The sequence below is a fragment of the Cotesia typhae genome, unplaced genomic scaffold, assembly GCF_013202065.1.
Source record: "Cotesia typhae breed Kobodo isofemale line unplaced genomic scaffold, CoteBio_Ctyphae scaffold_13, whole genome shotgun sequence".
Lineage (NCBI taxonomy): Eukaryota > Metazoa > Arthropoda > Insecta > Hymenoptera > Braconidae > Cotesia > Cotesia typhae.
Genome location: NW_027423774.1, coordinates 13058456 through 13084555, shown reverse-complemented (window position 1 = coordinate 13084555; position 26100 = coordinate 13058456). Strand labels below are relative to the sequence as shown.

General features: G+C 34.0%; 1 protein-coding gene across 1 annotated transcript in view; it reads right to left on the bottom strand.

The window, feature by feature from the left end:
• The window catches only part of Rfx (regulatory transcription factor Rfx), a 142506-nt gene that overhangs the window by 30033 nt on the left and 86373 nt on the right, over positions 1 to 26100 (bottom strand). Inside the window, exon 7 of the mRNA XM_074253285.1 lies at positions 14634 to 14815. Coding sequence (XP_074109386.1) covers positions 14634 to 14815 — 182 coding nt within the window. The remainder of the gene's footprint in view (positions 1 to 14633; positions 14816 to 26100) is intronic.

Below are 26100 nucleotides of genomic sequence, written 5' to 3'. Positions count from 1 at the left end.
AAGTGGACAAATTTTTGCTAAAAGAGAAAATGGCTCTGAAAAAATTAAAATTAAATGTGTTTCTGATCCCACTAAACTAGATTATCAGTCAACTGATTCAACTAATAGCTCAACTAAAAATATATCTTCATCGCTAAATGTACTTAGTCTAAATATAAATAGCCTTGTTGGCCATACTGCTCAATTCTTGAATTTGATTAATGATACTCAACCTGACATTATTATCCTCGTTGAAACGTGGTTAAAACCCTCACACGACAACAGTATTTTTTCATTGAATGGCTACAATATTGTTCGAAGAGATCGAACCTTAAAACATGCAGATACTGGTTGTTACATCCAGGGAGGTGGAGTGGCCTGTCTTGTCCACGAGTCCTTAAAAGTCAAGATTTTATATATTTCAACTTCTGACTATTTAAACCAACCAGAATATTTAATTACCGATGTCACTTTATCCTCTGGATCTCACCTCTTATTATCCTACATTTACAGAAGACCGAAATGGCTATTTCTTAACGAATTCTTTGACATTTTTTCAAGATTTGCTCCAAATTTCAACAATATAATCATAGCTGGTGATTTAAATTGTAACTTGTTAGAAGATAGTTACACTGCAAGGCACCTGAAAGACTTTATTCTTGAATCATCACTGTTCTGCGTACCTTACGGAGCTACTTTTCATAAAAATAATTATGATTCTTGGTTGGATGTCATCCTGCTTGACAGTGATAGTAAATTAGTTTCGTTTGCTAATTCCGATTCTCCGTTCATTGATGGCCATGACTATTTATTTTGTAAATATAAATTAAATTGTTCAAAACCAGCACCAAAGAAAGTTACCTTTAGAAACCTAAAGAATTGTGATCATCAAGCTCTTTCAAGAACTTTGATGAACACTTTAAGAATTGATAATGCTATACTAGAGAATTCGGATCCAAATGAGTTGCTGACTATCTTCAAATCTGGTGTTCTATCTTCTCTGGATTTCTTTGCACCAGAAACTACTAAGAAGATAGTCCGTCATAGTAATCCTTGGTTTACAAAAGAATTAAAAGTGAAGTGCAAAGAACGCGATGAAATTTATAAGAAAGCTAGGAGAACTCGGGACCTAAATTTGCTTGCTCTTTTTAGAATTAAGAGAAAAACTTAAAAGCTGAGTTAAATCATGCTCGTGAAGAATACTTAAAAACTATTCTTTCAAATCTTTCATATGGTTCATCTATTTGGAGTAAGCTTAAACATCTTGGACTAATTAAGTCTAACCCTTCATCACCGCTAAACTTTTTGATGCTCTTGAATTGAATGAGTATTACGCAAACATAGTAAGAAAACATCCACCTTGCAATAAAAATTTTGTTGATCTGCTGCCGATGGACTATTCAAGACAAGTCAATTGTTTATTCAAGTGGACCATGATTGACATTGTAGATGTTACTAAGGCATTGCATATTACTCTTCCAAAGTCTAAAGGAAAAAGTCCTGATGGATTGGATTTAAGATGGCTACGGATCACCTTCCACAAATTTCACTGTTTATTACTGCATTATTTAATAGATCTCTTGATACTGGAATATTCCCTGACATTTGGAAAATTATTTTTATTATACCTTTGAATAAAACTTCACCACCTAGATCTCCGTCAGATACCCGACCTGTTGCAAATCTATCCCATCTGGCCAAAGTGTTTGAAAGAATCATTGCAAATCAAGTGATAACCTATCTGAAGGATAACGAGTTACTCGATCCTTTGCAATCCGGATTTAGGAAACATCACAGCACACAATCAGCTTTACTGAGGCTCACTGATGATATTAGGCAGGCGATGGACAAAAATAAACTTACCATAATAGTCTTATTTGATTTGAGTAAGGCTTTTGACTATGTTGACCCCAAGATCATACTGATTGCGTTATTGGAGCTTGGTTTTTCAATGGAAACAATTATCTGGTTTTTCTCCTACTTATCAAATCGCTCTCAGTCAATACTGAATAATCTTGGGACTCCAATTCAGCTCCTTAGAACTTCATCTGGTGTTCCTCAAGGTTCTGTGCTTGGTCCAATCCTGTTTTTAATTGTCATGAATTCTGTTGTCAGATGGTTAGTGTATTGTAACCATGGTCTGTTTGCTGATGACAAATATATTTATCTACACTTCTTTATGTATCAACTACAAGAGGCAGTCAGACAGGTCAACATTGATGCACAATCAGTTGCGGATTGGGCAAGGAAGCATGGCTTGGAGATAAACTTGTCCAAGACCAAAGCAATGATCTTGGGTTCAAATAGCAAGCTGAAACAACTGAGTAACTTTGATCTGCCACCTATTATTATAGATGGTGTCATAATTCCATATGTTGATACTACCAAGTGCTTGGGATTACACATCAGTAGGAACCTAAGTTGGAATCATCATGTCAAGCTAGTGGTTAGCAAAGTTAATTCAGCCTTGCATTCTCTCAAGGTTCGGAAGAACATTTTCTCATCTGACATCAGGAAATTGTTAGTATCATCCACCATCTTACCACTTCTTGATTACTGTTCCATCGTATTAGTAGATTCAACATCTGAAAATGACTTGAAACTTCAACGTGCAATAAATTGCTCAATTAGGTTCATTTTTAATCTTAGAAAAGATGAGCATATAACACCTTATCAACGAGAATTGGGATGGCTTACTGTGAAATATCGTAGAATGTACTTCATGAGTTGTTACTTCTTTAAGCTACTTCAAGTTGGTAAACCCAAGTACCTACGAGATGCTTTTGTTGAGGAGACCGAAGTCAGACGTTCAGATAGGTTAGCAGCCAAAAAAAACACTCTCTTTTCACGTTTCCGCATTTTGCTACGACCTTCATGGAGCGGTCATTCCAAGTGAGTGTAATACGATTGTGGGAAGAACTGCCTGAAGAGATTGTAAACTCATCTAGTCTTGAAGTGTTCAAAAATAAAATTTTTGACCATTTGTTGAATTTGGATTATTAATTTTGTTATTGTAAAGTGATAAGTTCTCTGATAATTACTGTTAGATTCTAAGTGTTAAATTCTCCAACTTTGTTCTTTTATCAGCTGTTATTAATTGAATAATTTATTGAGTATGTTAGTTGAATCAGATAAAATAAATATAAATTTTTATATTAGATCTTTATTATAGTTTATGTACTTATATAATTTTTCTATTATTATTGTATTTGTAATTCATATTGTATTTAAAATTGCCATTTGGCTTGTGCCTTGGCATTAATAAACTATCAATCAATCAATCAATCAATCAATCAATCTCTCTCTCTCTCTCTCTCTCGGTCTGTGTGTGTGTGTGTGTGTGTGTGTTTCACTTCCTGCTAAGGAGATCGGGAAGTTATTAGTTTTACCCCGTTTTGCAAAAATCGAGTTTTCATCAGATTGTAACGGGTTTTGTTTTTCCTACGACTCGTACACTAATTATCAATGAGAAGAAAAAGTAGGAATCTGCCAAAACGCCTATCTCCCCTGCTCGGATTTATTACTCGTCGGAGTCCAGGATCGAAAAAGGAATGATAAGCAATGTGGAAAGCAAATTTTGCGGTCAAAAGAATAAATAACTTTATTATTAAATTTTTATTTACACAGGAAAAGACAAATAGCCCTCTACTACTACCTTTACAAAGGAAAATTCCGCGTTTTCGCGTTTACACGGTGACCATCGGTCTGTAACACTCCCACACACTCCCAACGAAACAAATTCGCGGTCTACTGTTCGCGGCTCTAATTACCCCGGTTGCCGTTGGGGGTGTCTGGTCGACAAACCCCAATAGCCCTACTCGGCCCTTCCCCCCAGAGGGTAAGCGGATGGTCTCCGTCTCGCCCCCACCTACTCGACTATTTTCACCTGCCGTACCTCCGCTGAAGGCCTCGGTACGGGGATTCCCTAATCTCCAGGAGTACTGAATCGCTTACTTTAGTCTCGGTCGGACTCGAAGGTAGAGCTCTTCCGTTTTCGTTGTCCAAAGAATGGTCTTCTTCAGGAGAACTACTGCCAGGAGATTAGTTGCTAACTGTCATTAATTTTCCGGCTTTATTATTTTCCAAACAAGTCACTCACAACGAACCGGAATGATCGTTTTTGCCATCTATTTTGTATTTACAAACTATCAATTTAATTGGCTTCCCTTCATTCTCTATCCATTCGTTTTGCCAAATTCTAAGTTTTTATTTTCGATTTCAAATTATTTTACATTTTAATCGACATTTCGTTCATTCTCTATCCATTCGTTTAGTTCCCATACTAAATTTGGCTCGGGACTTATAAAATTTCCTTTGCGCTTAAGTTGAAATAATTTTCCCAAAATTATTTTTCATACTAAAATATCACAAAACTTAGAAAAATATTCATTCAAATAATTATTTTGGCGATTTAATCTTTTCGTCCAAATTAATTAATAGGCAATTTTTTTTTCTCACCCAATATATTTTATTTTCGATATTTACGCGCTAGCAAATTTTGGAACAAGTAAACAAAATTTTCTTAAACCATAAACATAAACGATTGTTAAGTAATATAAACAAGAATAAGTAAAATATTAATCGAGGTACATAAATCGGTGTCCCGACATTTAAATAACAAAAATAATAATAGTCCGTGGATAAACAAAAGAATGTTATACATAAATAACGATAATTAAACTGAAATAACCGGTCTTAAATAATAATAATACTTTGTTAACAATAATACAGTCAAAAACAAATGAAAATAATGTCTTTCCGGCGGTTCCGGCTGGCTTAGTGTCAGGCGAACATGACGATCGAAGAGTAGGTATTCCTACTGCCGCCTCGCTGTCTCGCTCGCACCTTTGCTCCCGCTGTCTGCGCGCTCACGCTCACCGTCTCACTCGCTCCCACTAGACCTTACGTTACAAGATCTTGACGTTTTAAGGTCACAGAAAGCTACCCTGAATACCCCCGCGATGTTTCACTGTGTCTGTATGTATGTGCTTGTGTGTGTGTTTTTTTTTCTTAGATAAACGAAAAAAAATCTTTTAAAGACACCGTTATCATTGAAAGATGATGGTCGATAGTATTGGATTTTTATCTACTAAAAAAAAACTCCTCTCTCTTCCCCCGTAGATGGTACGGAGATGACTGAATCGGAACCGCGTGAGCAATACTTCAATTCAGTCCATGTTGCGTCTCACGACGCCTACTTCTGATTACTGGTCCCTTTCTGCAGTTTTTTCCTCCAGAAGGTGTCGCGCGTAGGCTGCAATTTTCTTCTTTTCTGAGCATGCAGGCTATCAAGCTCTCGGGGGAGAGCATAGAGCCAATTGTTTCTTCGGAGCTGCTTCTGTTGTCTTTCCACCGATCACTCTGGAAGAAAGTGAGTTCGGCGTCGTCGATTTCGTCCGAGCAGTATTTGCAGGTTGGCGTGCGGTGCAGCCCCATCTTAAAGAGGTAGGCATTGAACTGTCCGTGTTCTGTCAATAGCTGTAAGAGGAAGAAGTCCGTGTCCCCGTGCTTCCGAGAAAGCCAAATATTGATGTTCGGAATCAGGCGTGCCGTCCATTTGCCTGTTTCCCCGAATGTCCATCAGTCCTGCCACTCATGTTGTTTTTCTGTCTTTGTCTTCGCTCTGCCTCCTTAGAGTTGTCACCATTTTTTTTTGACTTTGTAGATTTTAGTTCTCTCAAATACTAGTAAATCGATTGGCGCGGCATCTGCTATGACCAATACGGCTGCTTCTGAAACCGTGTCGTAGGCACAGGTGACTCTGAGCGCTCCTCGTCGTATATATAGAGTGAACTACTTTTAGAAGCACCCCCCTTTCTCTGGTTCGTGGCCCCATTGTGTTGGCCATGATTCTCGTCAGGTTGGATACTGTCTTGTTAGTTTTCGTACAAGTGTTTTCGAGGTGTTCTCGGAAAGACAGTTTCTCGTCGATCACAACTCCTAAATAACGCAGTGCCTTTGTAGATGTCAATCTTGTCCCACCCATGTCGACGACGAAAGGTTTTGGGAACCACTTTTGTCGAGTCAAGACGAAGATCTTGGTTTTCTGCTTAGTGAGTTTCAGGTGTTGTTTCTCAAGCCAATTTTCGACTGCGTCTATGGTTTCTCGAACAAGTAGTTCTGCCTCCTCGGCACTGTCTACTACTATCGTAGCCGCGACGGCATCCGCGAAGCCCGTGAGTTCCACTTGTTTTAGCAACGGGATTTCTAGGAGTGCGTCATAGTTCGCGTTCCATAGGTCAGGCCCCATGATTGAACCTTGCGGCACGCCAGACGTAATGTCATATTCTTGTAGGCCTTCTGTCGTTCCTGCTATCAGCGTTCTTTCGTTAAGATAGTCATCGACTGATGCCAAATTTCCGGCTTCGCATCAAATTTGTGCTCCATGGCATGTAGAATGTCACCCCAATTAGCGCTGTTGAAAGCGTTTTTGATGTCTAGTGTGAGAATAAGATACACCTTGCGGGCTTTGAGGCTACCAGGCTATGTTTCTCTCACTGTCTCGTGGACTGCCGGGACACGATCAGGGCCAGGTGCTTTTCCTGTTTTGAGAGTCTCCGCCGCATTCTGTAGTTCCTTGGTTGTGCAAGGTGTTTCGCTGTTTTTTATATAATGTCTTCTTTCCCGCGGTAGGTGTTTCGGAAACAGCTCAGCTATGATGCTGCTCATTAAGGCAGGTGGTTTCGGTGCTTCTGGTGAAGCCCGTCCTAGTCGCTTGGCGACAATTTGGTAGACTTTACCTCAGTTGTCTTTAACAAGGTCGTTACAGATCTCTTGCCACAATTTCGCTTTGCTTGCTTTGATAGGTCAATTTAGGTTCATTGTGGCCTGCTTGTACCCACTCGAATATAGATCTCGATTGGAGAAGTGTTTCACAGCCCTTGTTGCTAGTCAACGTAGCTCGTGGGATTTTTTCGAAGTTCTGCTATGTCTTGAGACTACCAGTATGCCGGCCTATGGAAGCCTCGCTTTTTCATCCGTGGCTTAGGAGCATCGCACGAAGCGACGATCGATTCCATCGCTTTTAACACTAATGTTTCTGTCTCGTAACGAGTATTCGGAATCAGGTTGTTCTGAAAAGGAGACGAGCTTCGTGTCAGAGAAGTTCGTAGTGCCTCTAAATCGAGCTATCTGGCATTACATTTCCATCGCCGATAATCACAATGCCGTACCGGAATGGGTGCTAATCGAATGCTGAATGTCATATGTTGGTGATCACTGCCACTATATTCCTCTGATACTGTCCAGCACTATGAGGTCGAGTCTTGCAGCAAAGTCTGCTAGTTCGTTGCCTCGAGTGTCAGAGAAGTTAGTACCCCATCTAGCTGATTTCGCGTTGAAATCGCTAGTCACGATGACTTCTTCGTTGAACTTGCCGGTGGCGAGTTAGTTATAATTGTATAGAATAATAATTACCGGATGAAACAAAAATAATTTTTGGAACTTAATCTATAGTTATTTGTATTTTGTATTCCAATATTACGTAACAATATTAAAAAAACATAAAGCAGATGACTTTTTATTAAATTCTAATGAATTAAATAATTTTAAAAAATTACTGTCAGTTTAAAATATAAAATATTAATTATTAAAAAAAAATGAAATTAGCACCAATTTATCAAATCAGCTCCCAAGCGTCTATTTTCTTAACAACTTTGGTTAGAAAAGCTTTTTTTTTAAATGCCGAGTTTAAATTAATTTCTTTATCTAATTATATGATCCATTTTATATTTTTCATTTAAACAACATGGCAAAATCTGATTATTCAAGTCAGGAATTTTGTAGTTCTGCAACGAATAATCGAGCCGGTATAATATGACATGTGCTTGTCGAAAATTGAATGCTCTACAAGAAAGGCCCTTTATAAATTTTCGATTAATGCACTCCTTCAAAAGTTAATCAAGAACAAAGTTGAAACTATTGTGAATTGTAAGAAATTTTCACTTTTTTCGAGCATCTATCATACTTATTACATTATTATATCGCAAATGAGCTTTTTTAAAACTTTTTTTTTTAGGTTTTACAAATTTTTTAAAGTATTTGAAAGGCGAATTCATTAAAAAATTTTTTTTTAGATGCTTGCTATTAAAATCAGGATTCTAAAGATTGTTTTTTGTTATCTTCAACCTCTTCTTTTGACTTCAAGAAGTATTTATTTATCAGTGTTTACTAATGCGGACATTTTTTTTCAACGTTTTATATATATATATACAGGGTGTCTCAGAAGTCGTGAGCCACCGGACAGGGTGTGGTAGAAAATTGGATTCTGAATAGAAAAATCCTTTACCATTTTTCGATCAGACCCATAGAAAAATTACTACAAATTTATGAAAATAGACCAATGAGGAGCGCGGTTTAGCGGCAGAACGGTAGGCGCAAGAGCGAGCGAGTGGAAGCGCGACAGGCAATGAGTGCGCGCTCGCTTGCACACGTGTGATATCATTGCTCAGTTATAGCGGGATGCCCGCATGCAATAATAATGATCAATGATACTCCTGTAAATAAAAAAAAATTAATATTAGAAAAATCATCCCATAGACAGCCCCATAAAATAAAAAATGTGCGATTTTTTGATAATTAAAACTCAAATTTTCGGTGTCACCGAAAAATGAAAAAAAAAGCCAACAGTCATATTCAATGATACCCTGTAATTAAAAAAAAAAAAGAAAAGTTATAAAAGTACCCCATACACTCTGAGATACAGCCCCATAAAGCCAAAAATTTGCGATTATTTAATGATGAAATTCAAATGATCAGTGTGCACTTGAAGTTAAAAAAAAAAAAGCAATAAAAATAATCAGTGACACTACTGTAGACCAAAAAAATTGAAAAAAATAAAAAACTACCCCATAGACAGGGAGATACAGCCCCGTAAAGCCGAAAATTCGCGATTATTTAATAATGAAATTCAAATGATCAGAGTGCACTTGAAGTGAAAAAAAAAAGCAATAAAAATAATCAGTGACACGACAGTAGGTGAAGAAAATTTTTAAAAATAAAACACTACCCCATAGACAGGGAGATACAGTCCCATAAAGCCAAAAATTGTGCGATATTTCAATAATTAAAATAGAAATTTTCGACGACTACTCAAAATTTCAGATAAAAATCTAGGACTAATAGTTAACTATACCCATAACAATCAGAAAAAAATTAAAAATTACAAAAACCACCCCATAGACACTAAGATACAGCCTAATAAAACCGAGTATTTCGGAATTATTTAACATAAAAATTAAAATATTCACAGTGCATTCGAAATAGAAAAAAAATACCAATCAAAATTATCAGTGGTACTTTTGACCATCAGACAAATTTAAAAAATTGTAAAAACACCCCATAGATACCGAAATATGACTTGATAACGCACAAAAATCGGGATTGCTTAGAAATTAAAATTCAAATTATTGGTGCCCATTGAAAATCAACAAAAGAAACCTTTTGTACTTATCGATTAAACTCCTGTGTATCGAAAAAAATTATTATTTAAAAAACCACCCCGCAAACTCCGAATTATGATCCCATTAAGCTGAAAATTTCTGATTTTTTAGTAATTAAAATGCTACTTCTCGGTGTCCGTTGAAAATAAATGAAAAGTATGAAAACTCATTTTCAGATATACTCTTGTAAGCAAAAAAAAAAATAAGATTTGAAAAAACACCATACACTCGCGATTTGTCGATTTTTATTTGACGTAAATTGAAATTCTCGGTGTCCACTTAAAATAACAGAATTACAATAATCTTCCTATCTAATGTAACCTCGGTCATACACAAAGATATCAAAATTATGGAATCCACCCTATAAACACCGAGATACACCCCCATAAACTGGCGATAAGTCGATGTTTAATTTACTTTCAATGAAATTCTCGGTGTCCACTGAAAATAACAAAAAGAAAATAATCCTTCTATTCAATTTAACGTCAGTCATACATAAAAATATCAAAATTATGGAGTCCACCCCATAGACACTGAGATGCGCCCCCATAAAGCCGCGATTTGTCAATTTTTCATTTATTTAATTTGAAATTTTCGGTATCCACTGAAAATAAGCCAAAGAAAACTATCCCACTTTCCAGTTCAATCTTTGTCATGAATTAAAAAAAGAAAATTTCGGAATCCACCCTATAAACGTCAGGAGACAACCCTATAAAGCCGCGATTTTTCGATTTTCCATTGATTTAAATGGAAATTCTCGGTGTCCACTGAAAATAACTTAAAAAAAATTATCGTACTTTCCAATGTAACCTTTGTAAAGAATTGAAAAATCAAAATTTAAGAATCCACCTCATAGACACTGAGATACACCCCATAAAGCTGCGATTTCTCCATTATTTGTGAAGTTAAGTTGAAATTCTCGGTGTCAACTCGGAATAACTCAAAGAAAATTATCTTTCTTTCCAGTTTAACCTTTTTTATGAATTAAAAAATCAAAATTTTGGAATCCGCCCCATAAACACCGAGAGGCAACCCCACAATGCCACAATTGTTCGATTTTTTATTGATTTAAATTGAAATTCTCGGTGTCTACTCAAAATAAGTAAAAGAAAATTATTGTACTTTTTAATGTTATCTTGAGTGTATGGTGTTTTTTTCAAATCTTATTTTTTTTTTTGCTTACAAGAGTATATCTGAAAATGAGTTTTCATACTTTTCATTTATTTTCAACGGACACCGAGAAGTAGCATTTTAATTACTAAAAAATCAGAAATTTTCAGCTTAATGGGATCATAATTCGGAGTTTGCGGGGTGGTTTTTTAAATAATAATTTTTTTCGATACACAGGAGTTTAATCGATAAGTACAAAAGGTTTCTTTTGTTGATTTTCAATGGGCACCAATAATTTGAATTTTAATTTCTAAGCAATCCCGATTTTTGTGCGTTATCAAGTCATATTTCGGTATCTATGGGGTGTTTTTACAATTTTTTAAATTTGTCTGATGGTCAAAAGTACCACTGATAATTTTGATTGGTATTTTTTTTCTATTTCGAATGCACTGTGAATATTTTAATTTTTATGTTAAATAATTCCGAAATACTCTGTTTTATTAGGCTGTATCTTAGTGTCTATGGGGTGGTTTTTGTAATTTTTAATTTTTTTCTGATTGTTATGGGTATAGTTAACTATTAGTCCTAGATTTTTATCTGAAATTTTGAGTAGTCGTCGAAAATTTCTATTTTAATTATTGAAATATCGCACAATTTTTGGCTTTATGGGACTGTATCTCCCTGTCTATGGGGTAGTGTTTTATTTTTAAAAATTTTCTTCACCTACTGTCGTGTCACTGATTATTTTTATTGCTTTTTTTTTTCACTTCAAGTGCACTCTGATCATTTGAATTTCATTATTAAATAATCGCGAATTTTCGGCTTTACGGGGCTGTATCTCCCTGTCTATGGGGTAGTTTTTTATTTTTTTCAATTTTTTTGGTCTACAGTAGTGTCACTGATTATTTTTATTGCTTTTTTTTTTTTAACTTCAAGTGCACACTGATCATTTGAATTTCATCATTAAATAATCGCAAATTTTTGGCTTTATGGGGCTGTATCTCAGAGTGTATGGGGTACTTTTATAACTTTTCTTTTTTTTTTTTAATTACAGGGGTATCATTGAATATGACTGTTGGCTTTTTTTTTTTTTTTTCATTTTTCGGTGACACCGAAAATTTGAGTTTTAATTATCAAAAAATCGCACATTTTTTATTTTATGGGGCTGTCTATGGAATGATTTTTCTAATATTAATTTTTTTATTTACAGGAGTATCATTGATCATTATTATTGCATGCGGGCATCCCGCTATAACTGAGCAATGATATCACACGTGTGCAAGCGAGCGCGCACTCATTGCCTGTCGCGCTTCCACTCGCTCGCTCTTGCGCCTACCGTTCTGCCGCTAAACCGCGCTCCTCATTGGTCTATTTTCATAAATTTGTAGTAATTTTTCTATGGGTCTGATCGAAAAATGGTAAAGGACTTTTCTATTCAGAATCCAATTTTCTACCACACCCTGTCCGGTGGCTCACGACTTCTGAGACACCCTGTAGTGTAACTTACACCTTCTCAGTACACACACTATTGGTGCTTTGTAAATTCTCAAGTCATAACAATTAAATGGTCAGAAAGAATTTGATAGAACTTTACTGACAAGTTATCACTGATAGAAGGTGAAGTAAATGGTAAATCACTAGGTAATTAGCCAGTCATGAATAGTGTCACTTAAACCTCCTTGTTGCACACACTGTAGATCAATAGAGTAGTTATCAAATAGATGATATTTTTCAGAACTGGTAAACTTCAAGTGAGAGTTGACATCAACTGACGCTAATTTGGCTAACAATCCACTGTACACTAAAACCACTGTCAACTTAACCTCTTCAATGATGAGTAATTTATATTTAATTATTTTTCAATCCACAGCGAACACATAAGGAAAATTTATATGTCAATCTGCAGATTGCAATTTGTTGCTTGCAATATTTCTGAAACAAAAAATGCCCGGAGGCAATTTACAGCCGAAAAATGTTGCAAAAACAGAGCAAAAAATTAGCGTGTTTATGTACTTACAGAGAGAGAGAGAGAGAGAGAGAGAGAGAGAGAGAGAGAGAGAGAGAGAGAGAGAGAGAGATTGATTGATTGATTGATTGAGTAATGATTTATTCATGCCAAGGCACAGGCCAGATGGCAATATTAAATACAAAATATTTACATAAAATATAAAATATAGTAAAGTATGTATATGTAAGTACAAAAACTTAATCTAATCTAATTAGAAATATATCAAAATAAAAATAATATAATAGATAAAAATAAAAATAATGTAATAGATTCAATAATAATTTTATATTAAAGCTTTAACTACTCAATTTTTAAAGTCTTATTAAAGTTTTTGATTGCCAGTTTTTGACTTTTAACTTAATTATCTAAATTTAGCAAATAATCAAACAATTTATTTTTAAACACTTCACTACTACTCGAGTTTACAATATCTTCAGATAGATCTTCCCATTAGCGGATAAGGGTTACCACTAACTAAAGTTAAAAACTGAGTTAAGTGACCAATAACACTATTTATGTTTAAAATGAGTATATTTAATGGTGGAGCTAAGTTATTAGGAGAATTATTTGTTGAATTATCTAAGCGTTAATCAAGTTTCATAAGATCAGATTCACAATTTATAACTAGTCTTTCAGAGTTCTCATCTTTCTTTGCAAAGATTTGCCCATTTCTCGCCCAAACAAACTTGTATTTGTTAAACAATAATATACAAAAATTTAATCTCAGTATGAAGAAAAATAGTCTATTTCACTTATGTTGTACAAGTGTGCCCGAAACAACCACGGTTCAGTTAAAGTTTGGTAGCATAAAAAATAGGACAGATTGCTAATTATTAAAATCTATTTTATTTTTTAGAAAAAAACGCAAAGATAGGCTTACGTACCTTAAAAAAAAAATAAAAAAAAAAAAAAAGATCAACTTGATTCAATAGAATAATTCTTGAACTGAAAAATTTTTCTTGGTCAAAGTAAATTTAACTTCATCTAAGAATTTTTTTGTTAAGTTGAGTTAATATTAATAATAATCCACTCTTTACTTGTATATATTGGGCATACTTTTACAAGGCCGAGTAGATGGCAGCAGTCGCTCAGCGACTGAGCTGCTGTCTTTTATGGGTACACTGTACTCATTGGACCCCAGCGCATCCATCTCACTACATTATTCAAATTCTTTCCTGCGTTCGAGTTTCTTCCCGGCATTTAAATGATTACTCTCTTAAATCGAAATAGTGACTATAATGACTATTCACTATTTTTGCAGTGCAGAGTAGATCACTAATTCAAATAGTGGTATAATTTGCACTATTAAATAGTGAATAGTCACTATTTCATAAGCGACAGTCACTATTTCGATTTAAGAGAGTGTATACACTCATATATTGTCAACGTCTCTTTTTTTTTATAATCACATATCTATTCTCACTTTCATAATTCTTGCACGTATCTTTTATTATTCTCCATGCGGCTGTGGACCGACTTGTGCTTTCTGTACTGCATTTACCCTATTCCACACTCCGTCCGATCGGTTCTTAGAATAGTGGCGATGGGGAAACCACAGAAAATACCCATGCCAGTACAGTTCGGCTACCGAAGCGACCCCCGACGGTTGGTGTTGGAACCATTCTAACAACCGTCGGGGCTCGAACCCTCCCCTCACGGCATGATGTGCGACCGAACTACCGGGATAATGACTTAGTCCGCTCGGCCATCATGCCGCTCTAAGTTCGGTTAATATTTTTTTCCAGTATACACACGTTGGAGATTGTTATCTTAGCATGATGTCTTTTGTCAAAATCTCTAATGACATGATGAAAGAAAGTCAGAAATAGCCATTTATTTGTTTTATAATTTCTTTTTCTTAATTTTTTTAATATTCATTGTCAGCTATAAAATTTTGTAGTCATGAATTCTAATAAATATTTTTAGAACATGCCATTATAGTTATATTAGACAGATCTTATGATTTTCACTGCATATAAATGCAAGTTTAGGTTGGTATAATGTATGCTTTAATATATAAACTGTTAAACCGATAAAAAATATGTGAATGAAATTAATTCAATAAATAAAAAACAATAACTGAATTATTATGTTACCGGGTTCCTAAGCGCCGAGTCCTCAAACCAAGAAAGACAGACCGAATTAATTTACCAAAACTTGCTGCATTCACAGGGTCTAGTTTATTATCAGAACAATGACGTAAGTAATGATTATAAAGCGTTGATCTTGGCAGAGATACACCATCAGCTGTCTCATAGTTTTCTAATAGCCATTGAACCTGTTAATTAGATAATTCATTATTGATTAAATGATGAATTGTTTGTCTTAAAATACGAATAAATTACACAATTTAATATCTAACGATCACCACAAACTTATTGTTAATTAAAATATTGTGTTGTAAATAAAGTATCTCATAAGTCATCGCACCATTTTTTTAAATAAAATATTAGTGGTCAGAATAATTTGTGCTTTAATCCGGATTAAAATTCGATTCAAATTTTTCTAAATGTTTAGAAGTTATTTTTTTTAGGAAAAATGGTTATTGTTCTTTTCCAATCGTTACATTGGCTAGACAACTTTAAAGACACATGCACGTCACATTAGGAAGTTAGCTTGGTGAGCTATCCTCTACCATCGGAGTCATCTATACTGGCGTTAAAAAAGAACATGCACTCAATTAAGTTCAAGTACAAGCTTGTGCAATATGCTTATTAAAAGATCTTTTTCTGGAGTTCTTTCCAGTCGAGTAAGTTATCTAGTAGTTATAAGTCTTACCGATACGCCTATTAAGTTAACATCGCTATCGATGTCTGAAAAATTATTCATGCCTTGTTAGAAGTATTAATTTGTAGACATTTTTGGCCGTAAATTATGGCTTTGAATAAAGATTTTTAACTTCCCGCTAAGAAAATCGAAGATTTTCTAAAATCCTAAAGTTATTGTTTTCACCGTTTTGCAAAAATCGAGTTTTCATCAGATCTCGCCGTTTTAAGGTCACAGGAAGCTTCCCTGACTATCCCCGCGATGTTGTCACTGTGTGTGTGTGTGTGTCTGTGTGCGTGTGTGTGTGTGTTGAACGACTGAACCGATTGGAACGTACTAAGCGGCGTTTTAAAGAGTTCCCTTAAAGTTAGATATCCTGAAAATGTGAACCGAGTCGAACCGATAGATTTTGAGAAATTTTGAAAAATCTTAAAAAAATATATAAGAAAAAATAATTATGTGGTGTCGTGGGACACCAGGTAGAAACGAAGTTCCTTCGGCTAATGTGAAATCGACACAATATGCAAAAAAAAAATCGTGCTCAATTGTATGTAGGTTTCCTTGATTTTTTTCTCTTAAATTTTGCTGATTAGTTTTTATTTAAGTACAGGAAAGTATTTAGGAAATTCAGTATTATAGGAAATAATAAAATAAATTACGTAAAATAAAAAAAAATCGTAATCCACATTATCAACTAAAATAACAAAATATATCTCTTTATTTTTGTTTGATAACATAAAATCACATAGAAATATGAGTTCATGAATTCATGAGTACATCGCGTACCTAAAGGTAAAAGGGCGCATATTTTTTTTTATTGCCAATTAAGTAGTAGACACATTCTACACTTAAAACTACATAAACGATAAATTTGATTTTCATAGAATTTTTTAACTGGAGCATAGTTAGGGCACTTCCGCTGAAAATTCAAATTTTCGCCGGAAGTGCTCAATTAAACCTCCTGCTAAAAAATTCTATGAAAATAAAATCTATTGTTTTACCCCAAAATATCTTAGGAAAGGCCTAAACACAGCTGATTTCAAAAGCGGAACTGAAAATTCCAATTTTAAAAGGTCCATCAAGGAAGTTACATTTTGGCACACCCTAATATATATACATAGATTATATGTATATATAGATCTATATGTATATATAGATTAACACCCCCGCAATCCCGCTTGTGGGACGAATTTCGAAAAATCCGTTCTTAGCTAACCTCTACTCTGGGAAACGAATAAGCATACCAAATTTCAAGACCATAGGAGCAATATTTGAAAAATTTAATATTTTTAGGTTAACACCCCCGCAACCCTCATTGCAGGTCGAATTTCGAAAATTCCGTTTTTAGCTGACCTGGACTCGGGGAAAGGAATATACATACCAAATTTCCAGTCTCTAGGTCTTATAGTTTCAAAGATCTCGTGTTATGTCAGTGTATATTTAATTTAATTAGCCCGATTTATAAACGATAACCCGTGCCGACTTGAGTTTTTAACTTGTCCATACAAGTTGCGCGGGAGTAGCGCGGCGACCTGTTACTGCGAGTTTCAATTGTCATTTTATAAGTGATTTCTAACATTTTTAGTGCGTTGTTGTTTATTTTGTGAAAATGTCTGTGGAATTACGAAGTGATAAACAAAATATTTTCCTTATCGGACTGCCAAGCCACCAGATAAACGGTGCAAAATTACCATCTAATCGACAAGTTCTTACCGTTTTATTTTACAATATTCGTGAAGTCAAGCTGACTGTTAGTGAAAGTGCGAATCTTGTTATAAGAGAGTGCATTATATTTTGGGAAAAAGCTAGAATTCCTACGAAGGCAATCCCTAACTGCGTGAAGAAACTTGTTGATTTATATCATGTTTGGAGGGACCTGCAAAAAAACTGTAAGAAAACTCAGTTGACTTTCAAGAATCGTGAAAATAATTTTGTAAAAGACCTTGATAACTTATTTGATATTGCACATGCAGATGCCTTTGACAGAATGAAGATAGAGGAAGACAAAGATTTCTTAAGGAAACAGAGAGAGCCCGGTCGACCGGGATGCTTAGGTGGAATCGACAGAAATTTGGCGGAGAAAGAAGAACGAGTTAGGCAAAGACGATTGGAAGAAGAGGAAAGAAAGGTAAAACAAAGAGAGTTATTGGCTGTTGCATCTACTTCTTCGATAGATAACTTGGAATGTCTTGAGAATTCGGATGAGGAACAGATTTCGAACTCTGAACTTAGTACTCAGATTCCTTGCCCTGAAAAAAGTTTTAAAAGAGGCACAAAAAGTTTAATATCTCCAAAACTGGTAGCAGCTTTAGATCGATGCCAATTAAGCATAAGGGACTCAGTTTACATTCTCCATGCGGTTGTAGAAGCGCTTGGTCTGAACAGCGATGATTTCCCTATAAACAAATCCTCGATTCAGCGAGTTCGTACTCAAGCGAGAAAATCCAGGGCAGAAGCAATAAAAACTGACTTCCAGAATAATTTGCCTGACGTAGTCACAATTCATTGGGATGGAAAACTATTACCTGGATTGGATGTACGAAGTTCAAAAGAAGAACGCTTGCCAATTATTGCTTCATTTGACGATAGAGAACAGCTTCTTGCAGTACCGAAATTAGAGAGTTCTTCTGGAAAACATCAAGCTAAAGCCATTTCAACTGCTCTCTTTGACTGGACCCTCCATGACAAAGTACAGATAATGTGCTGCGATACAACAGCTTCCAATACTGGCCGTTTCAGTGGAGCTTGTGCTATTTTGGAGCAGACTTTAGAAAGGGAATTGCTGCTTTTTGCTTGTCGTCATAATGTTTATGAGTTGGTCCTTAAAGCTGTTTTTGAAACAAAGGTAAAACATATTACAAGTAGCCCAGATATTCCAATTTTCAAAAAGTTAAGAGATAATTGGAAAAATATTAACACTGATAACATTGAGTCACCTCTAAATTTCGTTGAAGCACATATTGCTAAGACAAACATTACATCTTTGTTAACTTTTTATAAGACTGAACTGGAAAAATCTTTTGTTAGAGACGATTACCGCGAATTGGTTGAACTATGCGTTGTGTTCTTAGGAGGAGACACAGAGAATAAACTAAAACTCAGGCCCCCCGGAGCTTTGCATCAAGCGCGATGGATGGTGAGAGCAATCTATTCTATAAAAATATGTTTGCTTCAATCGCAACTTAAAATTACTGCAAAGGACAAAAATGCTCTACAAGATGTTTGTTTATTTATCGTCACCTTGTATACCAAACCTTGGCTCGAATGTACAATGGCAGTTAAAGCACCTAACCAAGACTTGTCCTTTTTGAAAGCTCTAAAAGAATATGAAAAAGTAGACGCGACAAGTTCCAAGGCATCCATAAGCAAGTTTATTCATCATTTATGGTATTTGTGTGAAGAAACAGTCATGTTATCACTCTTTGATGAAGAAGTTGATACCAAAACCAAGACAAAAATGATTAATAATTTAAACAGAGACGAAAGTTCAGATTCCTCTAAACGCTATGTCCCATCGAAGGAAGATATTACGCAAAATTTGTTTGGTAAGTACTTAATATTTTCATGTTTCTTTTTCAAAGTTTTGTGGTTTAGTTTTTGCTTATTTTAATGGTTTTTTCTTTATTTCAGATATGACGCTGGATGATTTTGTGACTCAAAAAAGCAAACGATTTCTATCTCGACTACAGATCGACGACAGTTTTCTTCGGGAAGACGTATCTTCGTGGGGTGACAATCTTGCTTTTTGGAAGCTAGAAGGCGATTAAGTCGTTTGAAGGTCGTAAATGACACTGCTGAAAGAGCTGTTAAATTAATGCAAGATTTTAATGGTCTTATCACGGCTGAAGAAGAGCAAAAACAGTTTTTGTTGCGTTGTGTTCAGGAACATAGAAATCTGTATCCAGACTGTAAAAAAACTACACTAAAGAGAAGTTACCCTAATTAATTATTATTATAATTTGTATTTGAATAAAAGTTTGTATTGATATTTTTTTAGTTTTACTCATATTTACTTTATTTGTTGCATTTTAATTAGTTTTGGATCAAACCAAAATGTCAGACTAACACACCGTTTTTTATTAAACTTTAGAGCTCGGTCGGCACGGGTTGCAATCATGCTACAGATGTGAAATTTCATATTTAAGTACATATTAGCATTTATAAAAAAATTGGAGGGTATGCGTTTCGAAATTCTAAAAAAATTTTTTTTTGCCATATAAGGGACACCTAATATATATATATATATATATATATATATATATATATATATATATATATATATATATATATATATATATATATATATATATATATATACAGGGTGTCTCTGAAGTGGCGGAGTAATTGTTGGGGTCGATAGAGAAAAAATACTGAATCGAAAGTTCCTGAGCCAAAAATTTTTTTGGGCCATAGAATTTGAGTTATGAATTAAAAACGATAGCCAATCAGAAGCGCGCTATTCGAGAAATGAAAATGAGCGGGGAAGTAGAGGAGACGCGAGAGTGAGATGCTGCAATAGCAGCTTACTCGCTCACACAAAGCCGAGCATGAGAGGGGATTGTGACGCTATGAGCCGAGTACGTAAGTGTGAATGAGTGGATGTATGAGGTCGCAAGCAGACGGCTTAATGTATGAGTGTGTGTCCGTGTATCGCAGCATTATTGGAGGCGTTGTAACGCTGAATTAAAGCTAACCGGGTACTCTAAGACAGAGGAAAAATTTTAATTTTTATTTTTATTCGAAAAATTTAATAAAAAAAAATAAAAAGGCCCAAGATTTAACCAGACCCACAGAAACGGAGAGTAAATTTTTAATTCTCATTTATTTTGCTGGGGATTATTTTCAAATACAAAAAAAAAAAAAAGCTAAGATTCAACTGGAATCCAAAAAGAGATGGATGAAAAAATTTTATTTTTTATTTTTAATCAGCAAAATTATTTTTCTTTAAAAAAGAGCCCAATCTCGACTGGAGCAAGAAAAAATGATTGAAAAATTTTATTATTAATTTTCAATCAACAAAATTATTATAAAAAAATAAATGGGCCCAAGTCTCAACCGGACCCAAACAAACGGATAAAAATTTTTATTACTTACTTAATTTGCTGGAAATTATCTTTAAAAACGAAAAAATGCCCAAGACTCGATCGGATCCAAAAAAATAACAGTACAAAAATTTTTTTCCTTATTTTCAATCAGCAAAATCATGTTTCTTCAAAAAAGGCCCAATCTCAACCGGACTAGAAGAAACTGATTGAAAAATTTTATTTTTTATTATTAATCGAGAAAATTATTTTGAAAAAAAAATAGGGCCCAGAATCAACCGGACAAACAATGGACTTGAGTTCAATTTTTTCTTAATTTATAATTTGACATTCTACCTGTTAATTCACCGATAGATAATTCTAATAAAAATATCAAAATTATTCGGACTTGAGTTCAATTTTTTTTAATTTATAATTTGACACTCTACCTGTTAATTCACTGATAGATAATTCTAATAAAAATATCAAAATTATTCGGACTTGAGTTCAATTTTTTTCTTAATTTATAATTTGACATTCTACCTGTTAATTCACTGATAGATAATTCTATTAAAAATATCAAAATTATTCGGACTTGAGTTCAATTTTTTTTTTTTTTAATTTATCATTTGACATTTCGCTTGTTGATTAAGTGATTAATAATTTTAATAATAATATCAAAATTATCAGGACTCGAGAGCGATTTTTTTTAGTATATTTTTTTACATTTTACCTGTCAATTAACTGATAAATAATTTCAATTAAAATATCAAAATTATTCGGACTTGAGTTCAATTTTTTTTTAATTTATTAGTTGACATTTTACCTGTTAATTAACTGATAAATAATTTTAATAAAAATATCAAAATTATCAGGACTCGAGAGCGATTTTTTTTTCAATTCCTTATTTGACATTTTACCTGTCAATTAATTAAAAATAATTTTAATTAAAATATCAAAATTATTGGGACTTGAGTTCAATGTTTGTTTTAATTTATTTTTTGACATTTTACCTGACGATTAATTGAAAAATTATTTTACAGAATAATTCCCAGCAAAATAAATGAGAAATGAAAGTTTTCCATCCGTTTGGTTGGGTCCGGTTGAGTCTTGGGCAATTCCTTCTGTTTTCAAAAATTATTCCGAGCATAAGAAATAAGTAATAAAAATTTTCTATCTGTTCGTTTTGGTCCGGTTGAGTCTGGGGCCTATTTTCTTTTTTGAAATAATTTTGTCAATTAATAATTGATAATAAATTTTTTCAATCAGTTTTTATCGTCTTGTCAAGATTAGGCTGATTTTTGTTCAATAAATTTTTGTTTGTTATTGAAAAGAGAAAATAAATTTTTTTGCATTCTTCTATTCTTGGCTCTGGTCGAGTCTTGGGCATTTTTTCGTTTTTAAAAATAATTCCTAGCAAAATGAATGGGAAATAAAAGTTTTCGATCCGTTTGTTTGGGTCCGATTGAGTCTGGGGCCTATTAATTTTTTTTTAAGAATAATGTTGTTAATTAATAATTGATAATAAAATTTTTCAATCAGTTATTCGAAGTCTGTTTGAGATTGGGCCTTTCTTTTCAAGGAAAATTAATCTTGGTGATCAAGTAATAAAAAATTTCTATCCGTTTATTTGGGTCCTGCTGCGTCTTGGGTCTATTTTTTTTTTTTTTCTTAATAATTTAGTTAATTAATATTTAGAAATAAAATTTTTCGATTTATCTTTTTTCGGGTCCGGTCGAGTCTTGGGCAATTTTTTTTGTTTCGAAAAATAATTCCCAACAAAAAAAACAGGAATAAAAGTTTTCTTTCCGTTTGTTTGGGTCCAGTTAAGTCTGGGGCCTATTTTCTTTTTTTAAAAAATTTTGTTGATTAAAAATTCATTATAAAACTTTTCAATTATTTTTTCTTGCTCCAGTCGAGATCAGGCCCTTTTTCAAAGGAAAATAATTTTGCTGATTAAAAATAGAAAAACAAAGATTTTCAATTTATTTTATTTCGGGTCTGGTCGAGTCTAGGGCATTTTTATCGTTTTCAAAAATAATTTCCTGCAAAATAAATAAGTAATAAAAATTATTTATCCGTTTGTTTGGGTCCAGTTGAGTCTAGGGCCTCATTTGTTTTTTTAATTAGTTTTGATGATCAACAATAAAAATAAAATTTTTGGATCATTTTTTCTGGGTCCGGTCGAAATTGAGCCTTTTATTATAAAAAAGTTAATTATGATGATTAAAAATGAATAGTAAAATTTTTTTATTCATCTCCCTTTCGGTCTGATGGAGTCTTGGGCATTTTTTTCGTTTTTAAAGATAATTTCCAGCAAATTAAGTAAGTAATAAAAATTTTCTATCCGTTTGTTTAAGTCCGGTTAAGTCTGTGGCTTATTTTCTTTTTTAAATAATATTTGATTAATAATAAAAATAAAATTTTTTAATTAGTTTCTCTTAGTCTGTTTGAGATTGGGCCTTGTTTCGAAAAGAAATTAATTTGGCTGATTGAAAATGAAAACAAAATTTTTCAATTTATTTTTTTTTTTGGGTCCGGTCGAGTCTTGGGCGATTTTCTTCGTTTTTTAAAATAATTCCCATCAAAATAAATAAGTAATTAAAACTATCTATCTGTTTGTTTGGGTCCGGTTGAGTCTGCGGACTATTTTTTTTTAAATAATTTTGTTGATTGAAAATTAATAATAAAATTTTTTAATCATTTTTTTGCTCCAGTCGAGATTGGGCCTTTTTTAAAAGAAACAATTTTGCTGATTGAAAATAAGGAAAAAATTTTTGTACTGTTATTTTTTTGGATCCGATCGAGTCTTGGGCATTTTTTCGTTTTTAAAGATAATTTCCAGCAAATTAAGTAAGTAATAAAAATTTTTATCCGTTTGTTTGGGTCCGGTTGAGACTTGGGCCCATTTATTTTTTTATAATAATTTTGTTGATTGAAAATTAATAATAAAATTTTTCAATCATTTTTTCTTGCTCCAGTCGAGATTGGGCTCTTTTTTAAAGAAAAATAATTTTGCTGATTAAAAATAAAAAATAAAATTTTTTCATCCATCTCTTTTTGGATTCCAGTTGAATCTTAGCCTTTTTTTTTTTTTTTTTTTAAAATAATCCCCAGCAAAATAAATGAGAATTAAAAATTTACTCTCCGTTTCTGTGGGTCTGGTTAAATCTTGGGCCTTTTTATTTTTTTTTATTAAATTTTTCGAATAAAAATAAAAATTAAAATTTTTTCCTCTGTCTTAGAGTACCCGGTTAGCTTTAATTCAGCGTTACAACGCCTCCAATAATGCTGCGATACACGGACACACACTCATACATTAAGCCGTCCGCTTGCGACCTCATACATCCACTCATTCACACTTACGTACTCGGCTCATAGCGTCACAATCCCCTCTCATGCTCGGCTTTGTGTGAGCGAGTAAGCTGCTATTGCAGCATCTCACTCTCGCGTCTCCTCTACTTCCCCGCTCATTTTCATTTCTCGAATAGCGCGCTTCTGATTGGCTATCGTTTTTAATTCATAACTCAAATTCTATGGCCCAAAAAAATTTTTGGCTCAGGAACTTTCGATTCAGTATTTTTTTCTCTATCGACCCCAACAATTACTCCCGCCACTTCAGAGACACCCTGTATATATATATATATATATATATATATATATATATATATATATATATATATATATATATATATATAGATTCTTCGTTCGCTTCTCTGGTTGAAGAATGATGAGATTTTCAGAGGAACTTACTCTTGAACATGCTACATAAAATTGACCATGGGAAAAACAGTCAGTTTGTAAATCTACACCAGCTAATTTTAAATTCTGCCCTTGAGCTTTATTAATAGTCATCGCGAAGCAAACTCTAACTGGAAACTGCAAACGCTTAAATTTAAAATGATAATCTGATGGAATCAAAGGTATTCTTGGAATGAATACATTTTCTCCCTCATACTTTCCTGTAAAAATGGTCGCTTCAATTAAATTTTTCCGCAGAGTTTTTACCTGTAGTCTGGTGCCATTACACAACTTGGGAAGATTCAAGTTACGCAACAACATTATCGGTGTACCAATCTTTAGATGAAGACTATGAGGTGGTATGCCTGGCGGGTTAAGTGTATGCAGAAACTCAACAGGATAATGAACAGTTTCCTCTACTTCTATGACTGTATCCACAGACTCATACTTCATATGTCCAGTTGTTTGTTGTTCTATCAGTAAGGTATTAATCCTATCAGCTGATTCATTTATTGGAGTCAGAATAGCTCTCTCTTTTAAACATGATAAACTATCTAATGCACCACGTTGAATATTCGGGTATATTCTATCAATCAAAGTAATCAACTCTCCCACAGTTTCACAAAGGTTACTTGGAATGGTTATTTTTCTTTCTTCTTCTGGGAGATTTCCGTTACCTATGTCAATTAATAATTCTGAAAACTCTTTCGCTCTCAAGTCATTTTGAAGACATACCCTCATATTAACTTTCAACGATAGGACTTTCATATTAGGCCATAAAATTGAAGATTTTAGGCAGGCTTTAATTTCATCTGCACGTGTCCCTCGTGGTACAACAGGTAAAGTTTGTCTGAAGTCACCAGCTAAAAGAATAGTCAACCCACCCATAAGTCGATTATTCTCTCTAATGTCTTGAAGTGTCTGATTAAGAGCCTCAACACCTTTCTTGTGGGCCATAGTACACTCATCCCACACTATAATTTTTGTTTCTCTGAGTACATGCGCCATGTCACTTTGCTTTGAGATATTGCAAATGGGATTATCGGAATGATTCAAGTTGAGAGGTAGTTTAAAAGCTGAGTACGCCGTCTTGCCTCCACCAATTAACGTAGCTGCAATCCCTGACGAAGCAACAGCAACAGCAATATTTTTTCTACTCCTAATTTTAGCAAGCAGAAGATTGATCAAGAAAGTTTTCCCAGTTCCACCAGGAGCATCAAGAAAAAACAACTTCCCTGAAATAGAATCAATACTGTTCAAGACTTCATCATAAACTTGTTTCTGATCGTCATTTAATTTCGAAACCCCTACAGAAACTGCTTCGATCAACTGAGAAACATCATAAGCTAATTCATTTATGTACTGACAGTTGTTAATAACGTTGCTTTGCTCTCTTAATGGTTCTGGAAGCCCAAATTCTAACAATGACTTACTTGACATTGATGTAACAATATCTTTAAGAAGGATAAGACACTGATTGTAAACGATATCAACGATCAGTTCAACATCTCTACTCTCTCTTTCCATTTGTCTTTTGATATCTTTTGCCAAACTTTCCCGGTACTTTGTCCATAATTTTATCGGATCTCCCACTTGACAAAAAACCAACATAATCGCGAATAACTCTCTAATTTTATAAGGAGAATCAAAAATAGAAGCATCCTCTAAAGTACGATCCCAGTTAATATCGTCTTCCAATAATCCAAGTACTCTGCAAGTTGCTTGAAAAGTCGGATGCTCTACCCCTTCTACAGTTTTTAAATCATTGAATGAAGTAGGACCACGAATCTCATGTAGGAGAAGGCGTAAATAGTAGCATTCAGCATTACCGGGATGGACAGTATACACTCTACCCAACACATGATCTTTTTTAATTTCTGGAAAACCTGTCACGACTTTTCCTTTTTTCCTCCTAATAAATTCATTGTTTCTCCAAACGTAATAACCTGGAACTTCACTATACAAAAGAGTTCGCGCAAAACCATCTACTTTACAGAGATCGAAAAAACCTATAAGCGTTGTTTTCTTTGGATTC